Here is a 21434-nt window from a genome sequence, read left to right as displayed (position 1 = left end):
AACAACAAACCTGGAATTATGCATTTGGGACTTTTTTTTGCTTTTCCTTGTTGTACCGAACCCGTACCGAACCGTGACCCCCAAACCGAGGTACGAACCGAACTGTGACTTCTGTGAACCGTTACACCCCTACTTCATTGCTATCGGAAAAGAGCATTCCATGGAATATAACAAGTGTATCTCGAGCCGGTTTCCTAAACTTACCTACCCCACCTTTAAGTTATGGGTTTATTTTGAAATTCTGTTCTCCCTGTGTCTGATCTTCCTTCCTGTGTTTGCCCTCCTGTGTCTGTCTAATTTTTTCACCTGGGCTGCATCTCACTTCGGTTAAATGGAATCCTTGCGTCCCTCACCCTCACTTGCGTATTTTCCCTGCATCTAGTCCAGGGACCAGGGAAGCATGGAGAGACGCAAGGAAACCACGAGAAGGGAGAAGAAGCAGGGAAATTAGTTTTAAGAGCAATGGGACATCCTTTCCTCCGGAGCGCCACGTGAAGATGTCCGTTTGTGATGACGCCGCAAAGCTGATCGTCTGACAGCAGCCAGCTCCCGGTTTTTTCACAAACACCCCAGCCTCTGTTAGTACACATTTACTGACATAAACACTTGTATCATATGTTGTAGACCCAAATAAATAAAATAAAAAAAGTACACACTTTCTCAAAAAGATAAACGCCATTCTTAAACTGTATTTACGAAAAAAGCGATCATGAAAATGTTTCCAATAAATGAATAACATTTTTGTTGTTCAGATATATCACATATTTGTAACTGAATGAAACATGAATTGAAACAAAACACGGTATAAACTGACTCCAGTGAGTTTAATGTGTTATTTTCACTCCGCTGGTAAACTGCTCTCATGTCAAGAAACAACAGATCAGTGCATGCGCTGCATCGTCCAATCAGTGAGTGATACACAGTAAGGGGGCGGGGCGAGTGTCTGAGGATTTCACCGGAGGATGGTCTGGTAGTTCCTCGATTAACGCTCCTCGGTCCTGCGGCACAAATAAGGCCACTGGGACGCTACTCAAGATGGCGCAGACCAATCAACTTCCGGTGAGACTGAGGAGCGAGGAAATGAAAAATAAGAGAAGTGAGACGCAGCCCTGTTGCCCTTGTGTTTCTGCCTCCCCTGCCCAGCTGTGTCTTGTCCTGTGATTACCCTTCTGTGTATTTAGTCTTGTCTTCCCCTGTGCTCCATGTCGGATCGTTGTGTGTGTTCACTCTCCATGTTTGTCACGCTCCTGGTTGGTTTTTGTCCTTGTCCTCATGCCACAGCTTTTATTAATTAAAGCTCGCTTTTGTTTGAAACCCGCTTCTCCTTAAACTGCATCTGGGTCCTGTCTTACCCCAAACCCTGACAGAACGATCCGACCACTTATGGACTCAGCAGTTGTTTCGTTAGCTCAAGAGCTGGATCACCTCAAGTACTCTCTTCAGTGCATTTTTTATACATGGGTGGGAGCCTCATCTGGACTGGCTAAAGAGACTGCCCTGAAGGAGGCACGCCAGGAGGTTGCCAGCAAGCCCTGGCTCAGGAGCTTGTTGCCTGAGTGGCTTAACGGCCCGTCCACACTACAGCTTCGACAGCTTCAAAAACGGTTTCCAACGTGTCTGCCCATTCACTTTGAATGGGGTGTCGTCACTTTTCGCCGAACTGCATTTTGGGAAGCAGAGCGGAGCTTTCCTGGCGCTTCAGGCTGCAAAAGTTGAGCAATGTTCAACTTTTGAAGCTTCTGAAGCTTTCGGTGGAAGCGTCAGCCAATCAAATCATATGCCAGTACAAGCTCTAGCCAATCAAATCGCTGCTTGTGTGTCAGGGGCGGGAGATTCATGTGATTGGTTGTTGGTCGAGCTTCAGACACGCCCAGCTCCAAGCTTTTTTTGAAGCTGTAGTGTGGACGGGGCCGTAAGACTTTTACGAGCAGCCCTGAAAGCCTGCTTCAAGCCTCTTTCCTGGGATCTGGCCTGGCCTTGGGAGGTCCACGGAGCCTCCAAAAGGCTTCTAGGAGATGCAAGGCCAATATTCCAGCCTGTGCTCCAGCAGCTCCAGTTCTGGCCCCAGCAGCCATGGTTCCGGCCCCAGTAGCCAATGGTTCCGGCCCCAGTTCCGGTCCCAGCAGCCATGGTTCCGGTCCAAGTTCCGCCAACTGGAAATCTGATTGGTCAATGCAACAGTTTCATTGCCATTCATTTTAAACTACAAGCGCCCGCACTGTTGATTCTGAAGGCCTCTTCCTTTGGCCCAGCAACCCATTCTGACTTACCAACCCAGTCTCATGGCATTTCGTGTTCACCAACAAGATTTTCCCCTTTTGTTCGTGTTGCACAGCACGATTTTAAAAGCAATGTATTCTACCGGTAATGTGTTTCGTGCCTGCAGCACGTATTTTTCTCCGGTCGGGTCGTGGAAGACCGGAAGCTGTGTGGTTCATAAAAACATGTTCTTACTCAATATCAAGCCACATTGCTTTTATTTTAAATCGTATAATTTCGGACTTTTTTTGCCGTCTGTGAGGAAAATAAATGGGGCTCAGAGTCTCAGAATACTGAAATCTGTATTTTTAAATCTTTTTTTCCTTCTAATTTGTTAATCTTTTCAAAATAACACACTGTTATTTACTCACCAATAACACACACTTATCCTTGCTTTTATTTATTGGTTTAATTCCATAATCTCTGGCTTTTTTGGCGTCCGTCAGGAACTGAATTTCAAAATAAAAATAACCGGAAACAGACGTAGGCCTATAAGGGACATTTCGAGCATCATTGCGATTGTCAACATTTCTGAGTCTAGGATGGCCGAAGACACTACACTACCCATAATCCCCAGCTATCGTTTAGGACTACAGTCCCCGTGATTAATCTTCAAGCTCTGGGATTGGATGTTGGAGTGGCAGTGCGCCAAGGTTACGCCGAGCGTCAAACAGCTGTTTGAAATGGAACGAAACCACGCCAGACTATCCAAAACTGGAATCGAACGCCCCCCCAGAACTACACATGCTGGCTATTGTGTTTCGCAAAATGTTCTATGGGACGTCTCTACTGAACGTTTTCGTTTTTCCCACAATTAGAAGTTGCCATTATTAAACACATTGGTGTTATCAAATGTAAAACATATAATTAATAAATGGGTGAAAATCGCTTGTGTCCAGAATGCGCAGCATTAATATATAGCATTAATATATACCCACATGACAGCTCATTGCTACTTTGTAATTCTACTCCACGACAATTCAGAGGTTAACCTGGTATTTTTACTCCACTGCATTTCTTTGAGTTACTTTGCAGATTCTGATTAATTATGTGAAATATAAACAACCCTTAAATCAGACTTTAGTTACACCTGAGTAAAATTCAGGTAAGGTGATTGTCAAGTGCCAACAATCAGGAGAGAGATTTGATAGTTGGTGCTTGAGAAGACTAAACATGTATCTGCAATTGACATTAATGGAAACGAGTAATAAAGTATATTCATTACTCGTTATTCTCTACTAATAGTTAATTAAAGACTGTATATTATGGCTATTTTGCACATCCCTTTCAAGATTTCAAGATGTTCTAAGGTTTATTGACATATCATACACAACTACGGTGTAGTTATGCAATGAATGAAAAACTTGGGTCACAGGTTCCTCAACAGTGCATTACAAGACATCTATCAATATGTGTGTACCTCCACCATATTCTGCACATTTCTTATTCTATCTACATACATAAAAGTATAATTAATGTGTATAATATCAGTTAAAATAAGTGCTTCAACATAGTTAACATTGCAGGAAAGCAATATATTAGACGTTAAGTACTTTGTCAGGCTTAATATTTATCTGTAGATAAAAGTGTTTTTCTTATTTAAAAGAAGACCTTAATCTGTTATTTAATGTGTTAATAAAGGTTAATTCGTTTTTCTGTTTTGCACCTCCTCCTATTAATATCTTTGTACATCCTGCACTAAACTGTTTTATTGTAGAGATCACTTATAGTATATTCTATATTTCTATCACAGACCTTCTACTTTCCCCCTATGAAAGTATGTACTGTAATATTTTTTTAATCAAATATAACACATAAAAACAATAATTCAATAACGTGCTTTAACCACTAGGCGGTGCACACAGCCATAATAACTTTGTATTATTAGTGTAGGACACTTATGTATGTACAACATCTGAAGATGTTCAACTGAACAGCAACAAATCTGATATCGTCATAATCGGACCCCCATCCCGCACCAACACCACTCAGAACTTCAACCTCACCCTTGACAGCACCACTCTAACCCCCTCTCCTCACATTCGCAACCTTGGAGTAATCTTTGACAGCCAGCTCAAATTTGACAAACACACAAACCACATCACCAGGACCGCCTTCTTCCATCTGAAAAACATTGCCCGCCTCCGTCCCTCACTCACCTTCCCGGCTGCTGAAACCCTCATCCACGCATTTGTCACTTCAAGACTGGACTACTGCAACAGTATCCTGTATGGTTCATCATCCAAAATCCTAAATAAACTACAATACATCCAGAACTGCGCTGCCCGCCTCCTCACCCACACCCGCTCCAGAGACCACATCACCCCCGTCCTTCAAAACCTGCACTGGCTCCCTGTTCGTCAACGAATACACTTCAACATCCTTCTGCTAACACACAAAGTTCTCAGTAACCAGGCTCCCCCCCCCCTCTCCGACCTGATCCACCACTACACCCCTTCCCGCAGCCTTCGCTCATCAGAAGCGAACCTCCTCTCTATCCCCAAGAAAACCAAGCTCCGAACCTGGGGGGACAGAGCCTTCTCCATCGCTGCCCCCACCCTCTGGAACTCCCTCCCTCAACACATCAGAGACTGCACTGACCCCCCCACTTTCAAAACACTGACCAAAACACACCTCTTCAGACTGGCTTTTAATCTGTGAATTATGCTGTGTTGCTGTTTTAATAACTTTTAAATGTTATTTTATCTTGTTCTAATAACTTTTAAATTCTATTTTATCATGTTTTATCACCACTGTAAAGCGTCTTTGAGCACCTGGAAAAGCGCTTCGAAATGCAATGTATTATTATTATTATTATTATTATGTGTAGTTTTATTCATGCTTTCACATAATTTTACAGCATATTGCTATACTATTTCAGACTCAGTATTTACATTCTTATATTCAAAGAAAATCAGCAATATCCTTTTCTATCAGCTGTGCACCGTTATGGTGTAAATATAACCTATCTGTGAATTAGATCAAATGTAAAAGTCAGCCGAATTAGTGTTGATACTGCAAGGAGACGTATTGTGTGAAGAGAAATTGAAGATGTTGTTTAATTGTTGATATATTTATGATCCACGTCAAGTATTCCGTTTCGGCGGCATTTCTTCCAGTTCTTCCAAAGGTCTTCTCATCAGGGCTCTCTAAATAAAGAACTACGGCAGATCTGTAATATGTAATGCAGCCGAACCGTGTATTACAATGCCGTTATGTGATGACTTTCAAAGAGAAAAGCAAGAGCACTCGGAATTAAGTATTATTTTATTCTTTTAAAATGTTTTCCGGATTTCATATAATATAAACACCAAATCCCAGCATGCATTGCGGCTAAAACATCCAATCAGCGAGCTTAAACCATAGCTGGGGATCTTGGGTAATCGCTCGAAATGCCTACGTCTGTTTCCGGTTATTTTTATTTTGAAATTCAGTTCCTGACGGACGTCAAAAAAGCCAAAGATTATGGAATCAAACCAATAAATAAAAGCAAGGATAATTGTGTGTTATTGGTGAGTAAATAACAGTGTGTTATTTTGAAAAGAATAACAAATTAGAAGGAAAAAAAGATTTAAAAAAATACAGATTTCAGTATCCTGAGGCTCTGAGCCCCATTTATTTTCCTCACAGACGGCAACAAAAGTCCGAAATTATACGATTTAAAATAAAAGCAATAACTGTGGCTTGATATTGAGTAAGAACATGTTTTTATGAACCACACAGCTTCCGGTCTTCCACGACCCGACCGGAGAAAAAGACGTGCTGCAGCCTGCAGGCACGAAACACGTTACCAGTAGAAATACATTGCTTTTAAAATCGTTCTGTGCAACACGAAAAAAAGGGGCAAATCGTGTTGGTGAACACGAAATGCCATGAGACAAGTAAAAACAGATACATTGAGAACTTTTGTTTAAAATGTGTAGTTTAAAATATTAATATAACAAATATAAAAATAACTTGTAACATTGGATAATATGTCCTTTCTCATGTTATATATGACACTAAGTGCATCAATGCGGTTTGTTTTTATATTTGTAATATTGTTGGACAACAATCAAGCTTATAAATGGTGTGTGTGTGTGTGTGTGTGTGTGTGTGTGTGTGTGTGTGTGTGTGTGTGTGTGTGTGTGTGTGTGTGTGTGTGTGTGTGTGTGTGTGTGTGTGTGTGTGTGTGTGTGAGAGTGAGTGAGTGAGTGAGTGAGTGAGTGAGTGAGTGAGTGAGTGAGTGAGTGAGTGAGTGAGTGAGTGAGTGAGTGAGTGAGTGAGTGAGTGAGTGAGTGAGTGAGTGAGTGAGTGAGTGAGTGAGTGAGTGAGTGAGTGAGTGAGTGATCTTTTGGACGGAATGGGCCGCAATAACTTTTGCTAATTGCTGCCATTTAGTTGTAGTGTTCTTTTGTCTGCTGCCTTTCGTCAGGCTAATGCAGATGCCCTTTTAGTACCCTTTAGAACCAGGCTCCCTCAGACTGGCTCTCCACAAATCCACACTAGAATACGTGTGACATTTTCCTCAAACACACTCTTCTTAATCATAATAGCTAAAATGTATATGAATTGCTGAACCCAAAGTTGGAGAAGATTTTTTAAGTGCTTTTTTAATTTGAGTTTTTCTTTGACTGTCCCTGGACCGGACTTATCTCAGCCAATGACAGCTCTGCATGCATCCCCTGGATATTATTGTATTAACTGCTTTCATCGCAACGCGATGTTTCCCGTGCAGAAAGCAGAGCAGTGTATAATATATATCACTCAGTATAACAGGCCTACTCTCTTTATTTGCTTTAGTTTAGTAGATATCTACAAACAAAGAGTCAATATTTTTCTAAAACCATTTAGTGCTTCACATAATAAAATACACAACGACTGTAGCCTGATTATGCTTTAGGAGCTGTAGGTGTGTGTGGTACAGTATGTAGGTGTGTGTGGTACAGTGTGTAGGTGTGTGTGTGTGTGTGTGTGGTACAGTGTGTAGGTGTGTATGTGGTACAGTGTGTGTGTGTGGCACAGTGCGTAGATGCAGCGGACATACAGGTCTCAGTTGGTTTGGTGTCCTCTGCTAACTTGTAATACTTGTAAATACCACTTTTTGTGTGTGTGTGTCCACATCTGTAGCCTGTTATTGTCTCATTATACCGCACTGTGAATGAATCAAAGTAAATATATAAGTGGTCATGAACACATCTGTCCATCAGACAGAGGCTGAGCCTCCTGTCATCATTAATGGACGTCTCTTTGAAATGACCGCTCAGAGGAGAGGAGTTCTCATTTCTCTAACCGCCTGCTGCTTCCCCTCCTCTCTCCTCGGTTCCCCTCCTCTCTCCTCGGCTCCTCCGCTTGCATCTCCTGTGGGCGGGACTAAGTCTCGAGGACAGGGGTCGAGGAGGGGAATCTCAGAAAGGAGACACGGCCCTGGTATGGGCTCTAGCAGTGTTTAGAGACGATAATGAAAAGAAAATGTGAACAGACTTGGACAGTTACAGAAAACCTCGATCAGTGCTGTCGTTCACTTTGAGTAATGTTCTTATCACAGTTCCAGCCGTTGGTACGTTTCTCCTAAATCTATTCATAATTTCACTCTGAATTTAACATTGTCTACTACTTATTTAAAGAAACTGTATTTACTCTAGCTCACACGTTTCAGTTAGTGTACGTGAAACTGGTGCTCAAATAACAGTTGTTTCAATGTTAAAACACGTAGGTACAGTATAGGAATGTAAGTGTACAGTCTGTGTTTGTAACCAACACTTATTTGGATCTTTGAGGTTAATGTAATACATGTGTTTTGTTCCTAATACTTTGCACAACATGCATCAAGGTTCACCTGCATGCCTTTGTTGGTGCATCACTGCCTCCTGTGGATCGGTGGAGAAGGGTGACACCATTATCAGTACACTGTGGATTGTATGAACAACAATGTACTTTTTTGTTATATTAAAACTATAATAACTAATCTAATTAAAATATCCATGAATGCAGACTTATCTTTAGAAGAAAATACATATTTAATATATCTGTATACGATCACTTACATATACATTAATATGATGATACAATGAAATCGTATTCAAGGAGATTATAAAAAGATAAAAGAAACCCACAATGAACTCATTGTTAATAAATGAATTAAAACAGTTTTACCCTTTAGGTTTTGTGTGTGACCTACAGTACAGTGTGTCTGTATTGTATTGTATCTATATTTGGTTTGGTAATCTGCCACAGGTTTTTCTCTGAATAATGCACCTGTTCTCGAAGAAGTTTTAGTCCTTTTATTTTGTTGGGTCTTTATGCATCTGTTTTTCTGGTTGCACTACATTGAGCTCTCAGGGTCATTGCAACACAGGTTTAAACATCCTTTAGCTTCAAGCTTAATATACAGAAGGACGGAAGCACTGATGGAAGGTTCTGGGAACTACTTCTTGCAGGAGTTTGAATTCATTAATAAAATAAAAACTCACCAATGTGGTTATGTTCTATATATTCAAGATGCCAAAGCTTCCGTTACATGAACAACATGAAATGCCTCTTCCCATCACTCTTGGTTCTTTCTTCTATTTGTGAATTCTGCTGCATCTTGTGCTTGCTCAGCATAATCAGACATGCACGAACAACACTGAGTTTTTCAGCTATTTTGTCATTTGCATTTGAAAGCCTACTGATATGCTCTTTTAGACATGGAAGGTAAATGAAAACAGCATGCTCCCCCCACAGTGGGCGAACGGAGAGACGGATGCAGAGTTCACGACATTATCCCACAGCAGAAATCCAATATGAGCATCACAGACAATGGATCTCTCCCCATTAAAAAGAGATGCACTGAAATTGCCTTTGGCCGTGTTTGAAGGCTTTCTTGTTGCAGTGGCGGATATGAATAATATGTGATTGTGCTGGGGAGGCTGTTACGCCCAGATCTAGGGGGACCTAGGCGCAGCACAACATGTCCCTCTCCCAACGACACAGGAAGAAAATCAGCTTTTTGAGATTGAATAACTCAAAAAGAGGAGAGACAACCCCAACATACCGAACAGATAACGTCTTCACAGAGTTTCCTTAAACTTGCCTAACAAAACGAATAAAATAAAAATACAGGCTTCTTACCTGCTCTTACCAGTAAACAGGAGAAACAGGTTCAAACAAAAAGAGGGTTTCTCACTCCTAAACAAATCACAGCGTGTCTACAAAGACAGGTAAAGGTAGTTTCTCTTTCGAAGGTTTCACAGCAAGCAAAAGGACCGGTATAAGTACACACACAGCACTAGTGATGTTACGTATTGCGCCGAGGCTTCGGAGCGTGTGTCGAGTAATCCCCGAAGCTTTTTGTGAAGCATGTACCGAGGCTTGTATCGTTTTGGGCCAGTGACGTCACCGATGACAAACGAAGCCTCGCTGCCTGTCGATACCACGTGACTGCTTCAGGAAGCCATTCAGATCGGTTGAACCGTTGAACCACGACGCTCATAATACCTGGATGTATAATAAGAACCATATTACCCCTCCTGTACCCGGCGGGCCCGGTGATACGATGGAATCAAGAGAGCTCAGACCCTCACTCATATAGAGGTCGGAACATGTCATAATAAATAGATACAAGCATAAATAAATGTAGGAATAAAAACATGAATAAATATGTTGCAGTGTTTTCAGGGAGCTTCAGTGTGTGTGCTGTGGCTCAGCTGGAAAGCAGTTGACTCATGACCGCATAAAAGCTACAGCTAAATGAGATAATGTAGTTAATGAATGTATTCTTTGATATGGTTTAGCCTTTCTCCGGCTACAACATGGTTACGTTTACGAATATTATTAAGGAATACAAATCCCTCTTTGCAATGTTTACCAGCCTCCTTAGGCTTTTCAATCACAATCATTAAACTGGAATAAATACAATATTGTTAACATGAAAATATGATTTTATGTTCGTTGTTTAGAGTTATTCTAAGGCTTTACTCAATGGGAACTCGGTATGAGATAGATCACACTGTTGAGATGTCCAATCTGCCTGTTGTACACACTTTCACCAGCAGGGGGTTTGTGTTCAGATGAAGCCCATGATGAAGCCTCATGAGATGAACCCTTTTGCGAACCAGTTGGCTGGAAAGCTTCATGAGGCTTCATCTCGCCATCACTACACAGCACAACAGGACAGATATCTCAATACGCAAGTGTCTTGGAAGCAGGAGAAGTCGAGTCAGAGAGAGCGGCCGAGGAACTGCACGGCTGCAGCTTAAAATGCTCCCGTCTCCTCAGGTCGACCAATCAGCCTGACGAGGGTAGCTAACAGGCACCACCTGCTTGCTCACTCACACACACACACACACACACACACACACACACACACACACACACACACACACACACACACACACACACACACACACACACACACACACACACACACACACACACACACACACACACACACACACACACACACAGCCACAGAAGGAGGGACACATATACACACCAAGGACATGATCATTGATTTTAGAAGACATCCCCACATACATGAAGTCTTAACAATCCAGAATCAGAAAGTAGAATTTGTGCAATCATACAAATATCTCGGGACAATTATTGACTCAAAATTGTGCTCTGATCCAAACTGTGAAGCTGTGTCGGAGTTGAGTCGGATCATAAAGTGGTCCAGCAGGCTGATTGGTGAGCCACAGCTAAAACTGGAGACCCTGTACCTCAGGCAGTCAAAGCGGTTATCCAGCTCCATATTAGACGATGACTCCCACCCTCTGCACTCAGAATTCAAGCTTCTTCCTTCGGGCCGGAGGTTACTTGTCCCAAGGAGTAGAACGAAGCGATATGAAAACAGTTTTATTCCAGCAGCTATTGCACTAATTAACACATCATAGGAGCATCACACAGATGCCTATTTTTATTTATGTATTTAATTGTGAATTTTGAATGTCCATGGTTGTTTTCCTTCTTAAAATGTTTTTTAAATATTTTGAGATTTGGTTGAGCTGGGTATACTTGTACTTTTATTAGAGATGTGTCTGTTTGTGTTTGTTTTTAGTGTCAGGATGGAACCCTTGTCTTTTTCTCTGCAAACAGAATCTACCTACGGGTACAAATAAATAACCTGAACACAAATGACCTTACGACCCAGGGTCGTAACAGAGGCGTTTGTAGCAAAAGCTGCAGATAACCCAAATAAATGAAAAGGCTCAAGAAGGAAGGACACACTAAATGAAAGCCTGTGAGTCTAAATATGTAATCAACAAGGTCTGTTGAGAAAGCAGACACTAACTTTGGCACCCTACTAAACAAAAGTGGTGCTAAATATGTATCCATGTGTAGACATCAGAACTGCATTCTTTTTGTGGATGATAAGATATCAAGAATAGACATGCTCTGTGCTTGTTTCTATCATATATTATATTGGTTGTTATGGTATTTTGATTTAGTTTGAATTCATATTTCCTAACAAAAAAGGTGTTTCACCTGGGTGTTCAATGAATGAAAACCAGACCTATGACTTTAATTATGAGTAAACTCAATGTCACATCAATAAAAGTGTCAGGTTTTCCTGATGGTCGAAATATTCTAGGCATTATCACAAAAGGAATCATCACCTGGGGACCATGAATACCCTCAGGAAAAGTGAATGGATCCTTAACTACTGAACAGCCAACACTTAATGAATGGTTTGAGTTTTTGCAAAGTAACGATCATTTTGAACACAGATTGTCATTGAATATATCATGCTATGTGTTATAGCTAATGTTGGTGGGTTTATAAGGCTCTACTGAGGCACTAACCAACATGCTCACATCACCACAACACCCTGGTCATTAGGACAATGCTAACATGCACAAACTGAGAGGTTTTAATGTCTGACATGTTCACCATTTGAGCATGCTAATATGTATTACTTAGCTGCAGCTGATTGGATTGGGAGTTGCAGTAACCTTCGTTTTTAAGCTTTTACACATCTTAAAAATTAAGGTAGCCATTTTACTTTTTACCCTTTTAGTCTGTTTTCTGTTAATATGTGGATATTATCCTACTTAGCAAAAAATATATATTACTCTGATCTTAGTTGGTGAGTCTGAACATGTGTTCCTTTGCCTTCTCAACTCAATCGGCTCAATGTGTTCACCTAACCTCATGCTCTTTTTAAATTCTAAAGGTAATCGCTACAAGTGGTGCAGTAATTATCAGAGGCCATCACAACATGAAACACTGAGTCTTTACCCACAGCTCTGAACTGGCTGCAGCCTTTCCACTCTCACAACACCAACAAAATCAATAGCACTCTCACTGTTATTGGCCAGTTGTAAATATATGAGGGTAATAATGTGGTGATAACACATATTTTGTACTGTCCAGTTCATTAAACATGTTCCGTCTCATCCCATTAACTTCTGTGTATTGACAGCCTTTAAAGGAGGCCATGCTGTTTTATCAGTGTTAACTATTGGACCAGTAGTCCTTGGTAACACAGACGGCTGGGAGCTGTCAAGTAATGTGTTGTCAAGGCTGCATGGTAACAGTATAAAGCAGGGGTGCCCAACCAGTCGATTCCCAGTCGATCGCGAGATGTGTCTAAAAATAGAACAACAATATTCTGTTTTATCGTTAATGTCCTATAACATAATCTTCCCGTGCCAGAATAATGCACTTGAACGCACCAAAGCTTTGTGATTGGCCGGCGTGACCCCATGTGTGGGGGCGTGGTTGGTGGGCAGTGGGCACTATTTCGCTGACACTAGGCTTGTTTGAGAGGCGTTGCGGCTCGCCTCGAAAGTAGACGAGAGTAGCCGATCGCAGCCGGGGGAGGTCTCAAAAAGCTCGCCTGAAGTCGGACAGCTCGGAGTCGGCTTCTTCATCTTTTTCTTCTTCTCTCGGTTTTTTGGCGGATTGCAAACAACTTTAAGGTGCATACCGCCACCTCCGGAGTCGGCTTGACTCGGTTTGCATTTATAAAGAATGCACACATGTGTTTAATCGTTAATGTCAGATATGTACTAAGTAAATACATTTGTTCCTGCTCAAGATTAGATTCAACTTTATTGTTATTGCACAGATTACAGGTACTGAGAGAACGAAATGCAGTTTAGCTTCTAACCAGGTGCAACAAGCAGTGAAGTGGAAAGTAATGTACACAATCTACAGAATAACATATAGAATGAATTGAATGATGAATAAACAGTGGGGTATGAATACACTAGATATCAGCCTGTGAGCAGTATGAACAGTGTGTATGAATACACTAGATATCAGCCTGTGAGCAGTATGAACAGTGTGTATGAATACACTAGATATCAGCCTGTGAGCAGTATGAACAGTGTGTATGAATACACTAGATATCAGCCTGTGAGCAGTATGAACAGTGTGTATGAATACACTAGATATCAGCCTGAGAGCAGTATGAACAGTGTGTATGAATACACTAGATATCAGCCTGTGAGCAGTATGAACAGTGTGTATGAATACACTAGATATCAGCCTGTGAGCAGTATGAACAGTGTGTATGAATACACTAGATATCAGCCTGTGAGCAGTATGAACAGTGTGTATGAATATGCTAAGATATATAAAGTATGAAAACGGTAAGCAGTATAGTATAAAATATATAGATATTAATTTCATGATGATAAACATTGTGGAACAATGATGAAAAATGGGAATGGATGTGGCGACGTAAAACTGACACAAAACAACAACAAACTTTTGCCAGCCAATGGAGAGTTTCATCAGCAGCACGTGGTAAAACCACCAATGAGCGCTCAGCTCGAGATACCAGCGAGCCGTTTCCCATCAAGCATTTCGCTTCCGCAGCTCGTGGAGAGCAAGTGCGCCAACTCGCCTCGCCTCGCTCTCAAGGCTGCGGGCGTCTTTGTCCCGCGAGATTTCAAAGTCTCATGTGGGCGAGCCTCCAGAGCAAGTCGGACAAAATGACTAACCATCATGCAACGCACTAGCAAGACGTTGATCGCAACTGCGCAGGTCTGCGCAGGTCTTGCTTGTCTCAAACAAGCCTGTTGTCCGTGTCAACAGGAGTGACAGTCCGCACACACACAAGACCGCAATTATGGCAGAAGCAAAAAAGCCCAAAATATATAATTTTCACTCCGAGTGGGAGGATGATTCTTTTTGTATCTATTCCAATTCAAAGTCTCTGTCTCATCTGCAATGCGAGCGTGGCTTTATCGAAGAAGGGTCATTTAGGAGCGGCATTTCAAAACAGTGCACAAACGCTACGAGACGGAATTCCCTCCCAATTCTGCCCTACGCTCCAAAAGGGGAGGGGCCTGAGAGGACAGCTAAATGCACAGCAGTCCATTTCCACCAGGCCCAACAACAAGAGCAAGGCTGCTACCAGAGCATCTTATCGTGTCAGTCACGTTCTTGAGAAATACATGAAGTCTTTCAAAGACGGCGAAGTTGTGAAAGAAGCATTCCTGGAGGCTGCGACGCGCTTTTTGGGGACAGTAAAAAATAACAGAAGCATTTCAACAGGTTTTTGATATAATAAAATCTTAAGTTAGATACCGTTATTAATCATCTGTAAGTTTTAGTTTGTTTGAACTTATTCATTATATTTATTGTACAAAATGGTATAAGAATGCAAACTTAAATTGATTATAGTCTATTATCAATTCAGGTTAAGAAACTAGTGTTGCTTGCATCCTATTTTAAAGGCATTTCTTTTTATACTCGACTAAAATGCAACAAAAAAGGGTTTGATTATATTAATTTTGTCTCTTTTATTGCACGTTGGCAGCAGATTCCTGAGTAGCTTCAGATCTGAGTTGTCTTATTAGTAAGCCTCATTTATACTTTTGTAGCAACACTATTTTTATATAATGGCAAAGAACGGGTTCAGAGTCTTTTCTTTTTTCCCTGTGTCATATGTGGCAGCACTGTTCAATGTTTCTTAAACATTACCCACTGTAGTGACGTGTGGATAAATTCCAACTCTGTATCAACAACACTGTTGTGTAACTTCAGTTAAATACTTGTATGTGTGTAGATTAGAAAGAGGTAAGATTAATTTTTAATAAATGGATCAGGACAAAAAATGAGAGAATATTTTTTCCTGAAACTTTCAGAATCTCTTCACACAGAGGGGACACATGATTATGTGTCATATAAGACATGACAAAGTGGATTTTGCATAATAGGTGACCTTCAAGATGATACGAAAAGTTTGAGACAAAGTTTGGAGAAGAGTACGTTTGGTGTTGTTAAAGGATCCGGTCCTTCCTACATCCAGAACAACGTAAACATTTCCATATTTTCTTGCAAGCTCTGAGTCTGGAAAGATGACCGAAGCAAGCTCACTACCACAGACTGGTGACCTGTCTGTCTGCGAGTGCTTCACAGTTTGGACATTTGGGTATCTTCTTTTGGTTTCATAAGCAATGTATCCGTAGATTGATATTTTCTTTATGAGCATTTCTTGTGAGTTTCACATGTAATGTTGCTTAATCACCTCCATGCGCGATTGAAAACATTTGTTCTGGAACAATTCACAAAAACATTCTGGGAATCGCCCTCCACCCATTAGTAAATACATTTCTTTGATAATTGATTGACATCTGACTGAGGTAATGGTGATAATCCTCTCTTGTTTTCTAAACAGCCTTGGATACAAGCCAAGTTTTAGACGGGCAACTGTCAATCAAATGCGGAACATCGGCTAACCGTGCGGGACAGATGATAAAAACGTTGTGCAGTCTTGCACAAAGCAGGAGACCTGTTCACCCTAGACCCCGAAACATCTCAAGTAAAACACACCTGTTGGCTCAAACAGACGAGCTCCCCACTGATATCAGGACAGCAGAAAGTCTACACGTCTTTCAGTGCAGACTGAAAATACACATTTCGAATGCACATTGGCCAATAAACCTCACACAAAAAAATAAATAATGTTGTAGTACTTAAAAGAGCAAGCCTATTTTAATAGTGCATCATCCCTTACAATGGTTCGGTTGATTTGAATCGAATGTACCTGCAGGTTTCGGTTCTGAGTTTGTATTAAGTAGTTGTGTTTATTGTATGTCGCTTTGCAGAATAGCTTCAGCTGAATGAAATGACATTATCTTCTGAAAGAGTAAATGTTAGTCTTCTTTCCCTATATTTTTCCCATTGGTTGAAGGAAAATGGGGACCCATTTGTGTCAACATTGGGAATGCTTGAGACATCTACACAGACAACCATTTGATTCAGTGAATAAGATTGTGAGGTACTCCATGTGCTCCCCAACCATATCTGGAAACCAGTGAGCCAGATAGTTTGTCAATCAATAGTAACAGCAGCCATTTCGGCTTTGGCTTGGGGCGACACATTTATAACAGAACATACGTGTTACCAGCTAGATATAAAGGAAGATATAAAGAAGTTGGTGGTTATTTAGGGGGGGTTCAAAGACAGAATGGGAATTGTATGTTTTTTTGGAGCTTAAAAATACTAAAAGTCATGTTGGCCTATGCTGCTTATATTTAGCCTTTTTTTTACATGTGTATACATAATCCCAGGAGTACGTTTTGTATATTTCTTCAAATGAAAGTAAAGCAATTTCTTCTCCAACCCTTGCTACAAAATTAAATCCTAAACCAATAAACTGAACCAACATTAGATAAAGTGCGTTTTTCCACAGAGGTATTATAAGGTGAAAGGCAACATGTGTGTTAATTTTTACAATAAAAAATTACAACATTACATAAGCTACCTTTTGTTGTGCGTATGTAGGTGAAAAAGCCATTAACAATCTATCCGCTCCTTGTTTCTTCAGACAGCATTGAAGATTACATCCAGACTGCATCATCCAACGTGGAATCCGCCAATCAGGAGCTTGCGAAGGCCAACCAATACCAGGTACAGTGACACACCCCTTACTGCATTCACTTTGATCTGTTTGTACTTGACTGAGCTTTTGCTTTGTAATGCAGTCACAAGAAGCTTAGCCTGATCAGCCATGCAAACAGGGACTTTGCTAACTAGAGTACACAGCTTTATCACTCCCCCACACTAGCATAATAACAGAGATGATGTCATTCCATGTCATACTTTACTAGCTTTTGCCTTCAGTTAAATTAATTGTACGTAAATACAGAAAACAAAACTTGCCTTGGGTCTTATAGAAAAACACACAAACACATTACAATTCCCTAAGCTAGGCTTCTACAGAGATAATATTTGTATACATTTGCAATTGTATCCAACAAGTGTATTGACTTACAAAGGAACATGTATTAATAGGCAACAACTTCACACAGAAATTAAATAGAAAATGTTTTTCTCTGTAGCTTTATGGTGTGGCTGTAATTTCCACTTCACAGCACACACTGGAAGGACATTTGAAGAGATGCCCAGGGGTCTGCCTTCGCTCTTTCTTTTCAAGGAAATATGTGCCATTCTGTCTGGGACTATCTCAGTCGGCCAGAGCTCAGAGTGGCTCTGCTGTGTGGGCCCCTGGCTATGGTAAATAATGTATTGACTTAAGTGTCACTGAGTTAATAAAGGATCCAGCATTTCTAACAGTGACGTGCTGGTGAGGCACGGACTCTTTCAGAGTCAGATTTACAAATATTATATTTTGACCTTAATCGAAATATTCTGTTATTTTCAAAAGCCCTTTTAGTCTGATGCTTCGATTCATTTTAAACAGACCGTTCAACAAGAGGATACCCACAATCTAAATATTGGATTGTTCTTTCTTAGTAAGATCCCATGTTCATTACAATTGTGGTCTTACCTTGACTTGAAGATGAAGTCCATGCTCTCCTTCTGGACAACAATCTCCATTACTGTTTTGTAAAAGTCCTCCTTATCTTCCTGTAGTTTCAAAAGTCTAGTTTGTTGTTTGCGTCTACCATCTCTGCGTAGAATAACAGTAGCAACAAGAACCTGTGGGCTCACTTGCGCCCCCTTCAGTGCGGCAAAGGTTATGGCTGCCTCCCCTGGTGTTTTTTTCATTGCCGTTAGTATGATGAGACCAGCGAGCCTAAATATCATATATACGTGAAATAAGTTATTTAGAGACTATGGATGGCGAGGATAAATGTAATAAAGGGATCTACAAACATTACATTGGTGACATACAGTGAGATGGTGCAGGCATGCGCTTAGGGCCAGTTTCTGTGGGGTGACGCATTCTGAGGTGAGGCAGAGCTCCTCTGTGCCTCACCTCACCCCACAGTAACTGGCTGGAGCGCGCTCACAAAATAAGTGCCTGCGCTAAATTAATGCCCGCGCTCCAGCAAGTTACTGTGGGCTTACGAGAGGCAGAGCTCGTCCCTGCCTCACTTCTCATCGCTACCCGTAGTTGTAGCGGAGCTCGGCAAATTTGCTGATTTTGACTATAAGAAGCGATTGGAATCAAACAGAAATCACACATTTTATTATTATTACTATTTAGTTTTTCTTTAGTTGTTTTTCCGTTACATTGGTCGCTGATTTCTAACATGGGTTCCAGAGCTTCAGCACCGCACCTGAACTCTCTACTTGCTGCACCTTTCGACAACCATTTATTTATTGTTGGGATTTTAGACTGCACTGAAAAAACGTTGACTTTAATTAAATGTAATATGTCAACAGGGTTCACATCATTGTATTAGGTTAGTTGAAAGCAACAGTATAAAGTTGAACCTATTATTTTCTATTTAAACTTAATATTGTTGCTTTCAACTAACCTAATTTGTTGACATAATACATTTAATTAAAGTCAACGTTTCAGTTTTTTCAGTGTTTTAGTTATATCTGTAGAAACATGGCAGTGAAAGTAGTCAGTCATATCTAAACAGTTCTGGGGATTTTAATCTGATACCAACTTGATATTCAGATACAATAAAGTGTGTCTCTGCATGGACTTTCATCATGATATCAGCAGCAGTTCAATATGAGCGTCTGCTGGGCGGTGTCCAGAGTCACTGCAGCTCTGTCCGTCCCCCATGCTGCTGCTCTACTGCTGAATGGACAAATGAGCGAATGGCAGCTGCTTTCCCATTAATTGACATTGCATTATCTCAAGGAGAGCTGAGCCGTGACCGAGCTCACAATTTAGCTCTCCTCCAATCAGCACAGCTGCTGTCTGAACAGAGGCAGAGCAGCAGCTGAAAGGACAGACAGACAGACAGACAGGCAGGCAGGCAGGCAGACATGCAGGCAGGCAGGCAGACATGCAGACAGACAGACAGACAGGCAGGCAGGCAGGCAGGCAGGCAGGCAGACATGCAGGCAGGCAGACATGCAGGCAGGCAGGCAGGCATGCAGGCAGGCAGGCATGCAGACAGACAGACAGGCAGGCAGGCAGGCAGGCAGGCAGGCAGGCAGGCAGGCAGGCAGGCAGGCATGCAGGCAGACAGACAGACAGGCAGGCAGGCAGGCATACAGACATGCAGGCAGGCAGGCAGACAGTTTATATTCATATTTTCTCACACTGCCTGTGCTGCAGCACCTCTTTTCACCCTCTGTCTGAAACCAGAGCCCAGTCTGCGCTGTTGTGATTGGTCAACAGAGTAGAGATGTCCCGCCCCATAGCCTTTCATATACAATCTGTTGGGGCGCTAGCCAATGGAAGGCTAAGTGTTATATAGTGATGTCACTATGTTGTAAAAAAAAGTGTTTTCTAGTGTTTTGGTCAACATCTCGCTTCACACTTTTGTCACTATGATTTGAAACAATGTTTTGTGTGTTTAAACCATGTGTGTCTGCAAAGCCTGCTGATCTGCTATTGAGTTGAGTTCAGAACATTAGATGCTGTCTCTCCGTTGTTCGGGGGCGGTGATGCACATCAACAGCGAACACATGTCGATGAACACTTTGCAGCAGGTCTCACTGACGTAGCCTTGAACACTCCTTGATGCTGCTCGACATGCTCCACTGCACCGCTCCACCAATGGTCAATTAAAAGCGGGTGTCATTTTCTTTTCGCACCCCGCCCTGTCTGCTCAGTTTACACTGAAAATAAATTGAATCTATAATCCATTATCCGGGGGAAGATAACTCCTTACTGCAAGTTTCGCTAGTTGCGATTATGTTTTATGACCTCATCTGTGTTCAGCGGACCACAAACTAATTGTTGATTGCAGCACAAGACGGTTTATAATTACCAATAACACACAGATGTTCTAGCCATTGAGTGAACAAAAGCTGTAGCAATTCCACGCTTTGAAGAAACGACAAAATAACTGAGGTCATCATTGAATTGATTCGGGGAGGTTCCATGCTGATATTATTGTTAGGATGCAGAAGTCCATCCATCTTCAAAGCTGAATTGATTTCTGGTTGAGCAACTACATCCTGCTGAGTCTCCAAAAAATCAATGTAACACAGTTTTCCTCCGGCTTAATTGAAGATAATATAGAGTGCTAGCTATTGTGATCGTGGCAGGAAAAAGAAAGAAAGAGCAGAAGGAAAAGAAGGAAGGAAAGGACGATGGCTTGTGAATGAATCGGTAGACAGATGATTGACTCATCCACACAGACGCATACAAATTGCTGCCCTTTGGACAAATGAGATAATGAAAAAGAATAACCTAATCACAGTGTTAAAGCTCTGACTGATCACTGCACTCGGACAGGGGGATGGGCTAACGCTGACAGGTTGTAGGGAAACTGGCTTACTGCTTAATCACCCTTTCCCCGCTCCCTACAGACTTGTTATGCTACTTTGAAGGATATGGAGGGGAAATAACAATGTTTGAAGTTGCCCAAGTTGATATCAGGGACACTCGTCTGGCTCTCCCCCCTCAGCCACAGCTGGCCTGAGCGTGTTGAAGAGGACAGAAAACCTTGACTTCAAATATACAGGGCCATAGGGCCTACACGCCATCTGGGTGTTCAATACACCCAAGAACGCAAGCATTGGAAATTGAATAAGCCACACATCATGCAGGTCACTGCTGTTTCCAGAGGGCCATTGGGGCACTTTGATGACATCACCACCTGTCTCGTCTGCCAGTCTCGTGCATTTCCCGCCCACCTCTTTATGTCCGTCAGCCTTGGCCTTCCTGCAGCTCTTGTTCCCTCAACTGCACCGTGCATGATGGTTTTTGCTAGCAACCCATGTATTGTAGTTGTGTCCTGATTATGTAACTTCAAACCCTAACAGATTTGGGTTTTTTAAGAGCTTTGTGCTCTGGAGGTAGAGTGGTGGTCCACCAAACCAACGGTCTGTTGTTTTTGTTCGCATCATGTTGAAGTGTGCTTGTAAAACAATCT

General features: G+C 41.6%; 1 protein-coding gene across 2 annotated transcripts in view; it reads left to right on the top strand.

The window, feature by feature from the left end:
* tsnare1 (T-SNARE Domain Containing 1) overlaps positions 1-21434 on the top strand; it is a 341252-nt gene that overhangs the window by 254535 nt on the left and 65283 nt on the right. For both annotated transcript variants that reach the window (XR_011644584.1, XM_034101918.2), the window contains exon 10: positions 17006-17088. Coding sequence is in view for 1 of the 2 variants with exons in the window: in XM_034101918.2 (XP_033957809.1) it covers positions 17006-17088 (83 nt within the window). In the remaining variant the exon portion in view is untranslated. The remainder of the gene's footprint in view (positions 1-17005; positions 17089-21434) is intronic.

The sequence above is a fragment of the Pseudochaenichthys georgianus genome, chromosome 16 (genome assembly GCF_902827115.2).
Source record: "Pseudochaenichthys georgianus chromosome 16, fPseGeo1.2, whole genome shotgun sequence".
Lineage (NCBI taxonomy): Eukaryota > Metazoa > Chordata > Actinopteri > Perciformes > Channichthyidae > Pseudochaenichthys > Pseudochaenichthys georgianus.
The sequence above is the reverse complement of the archived record's forward strand: the minus strand, read 5'-3'. Positions and strand labels throughout refer to the sequence as shown.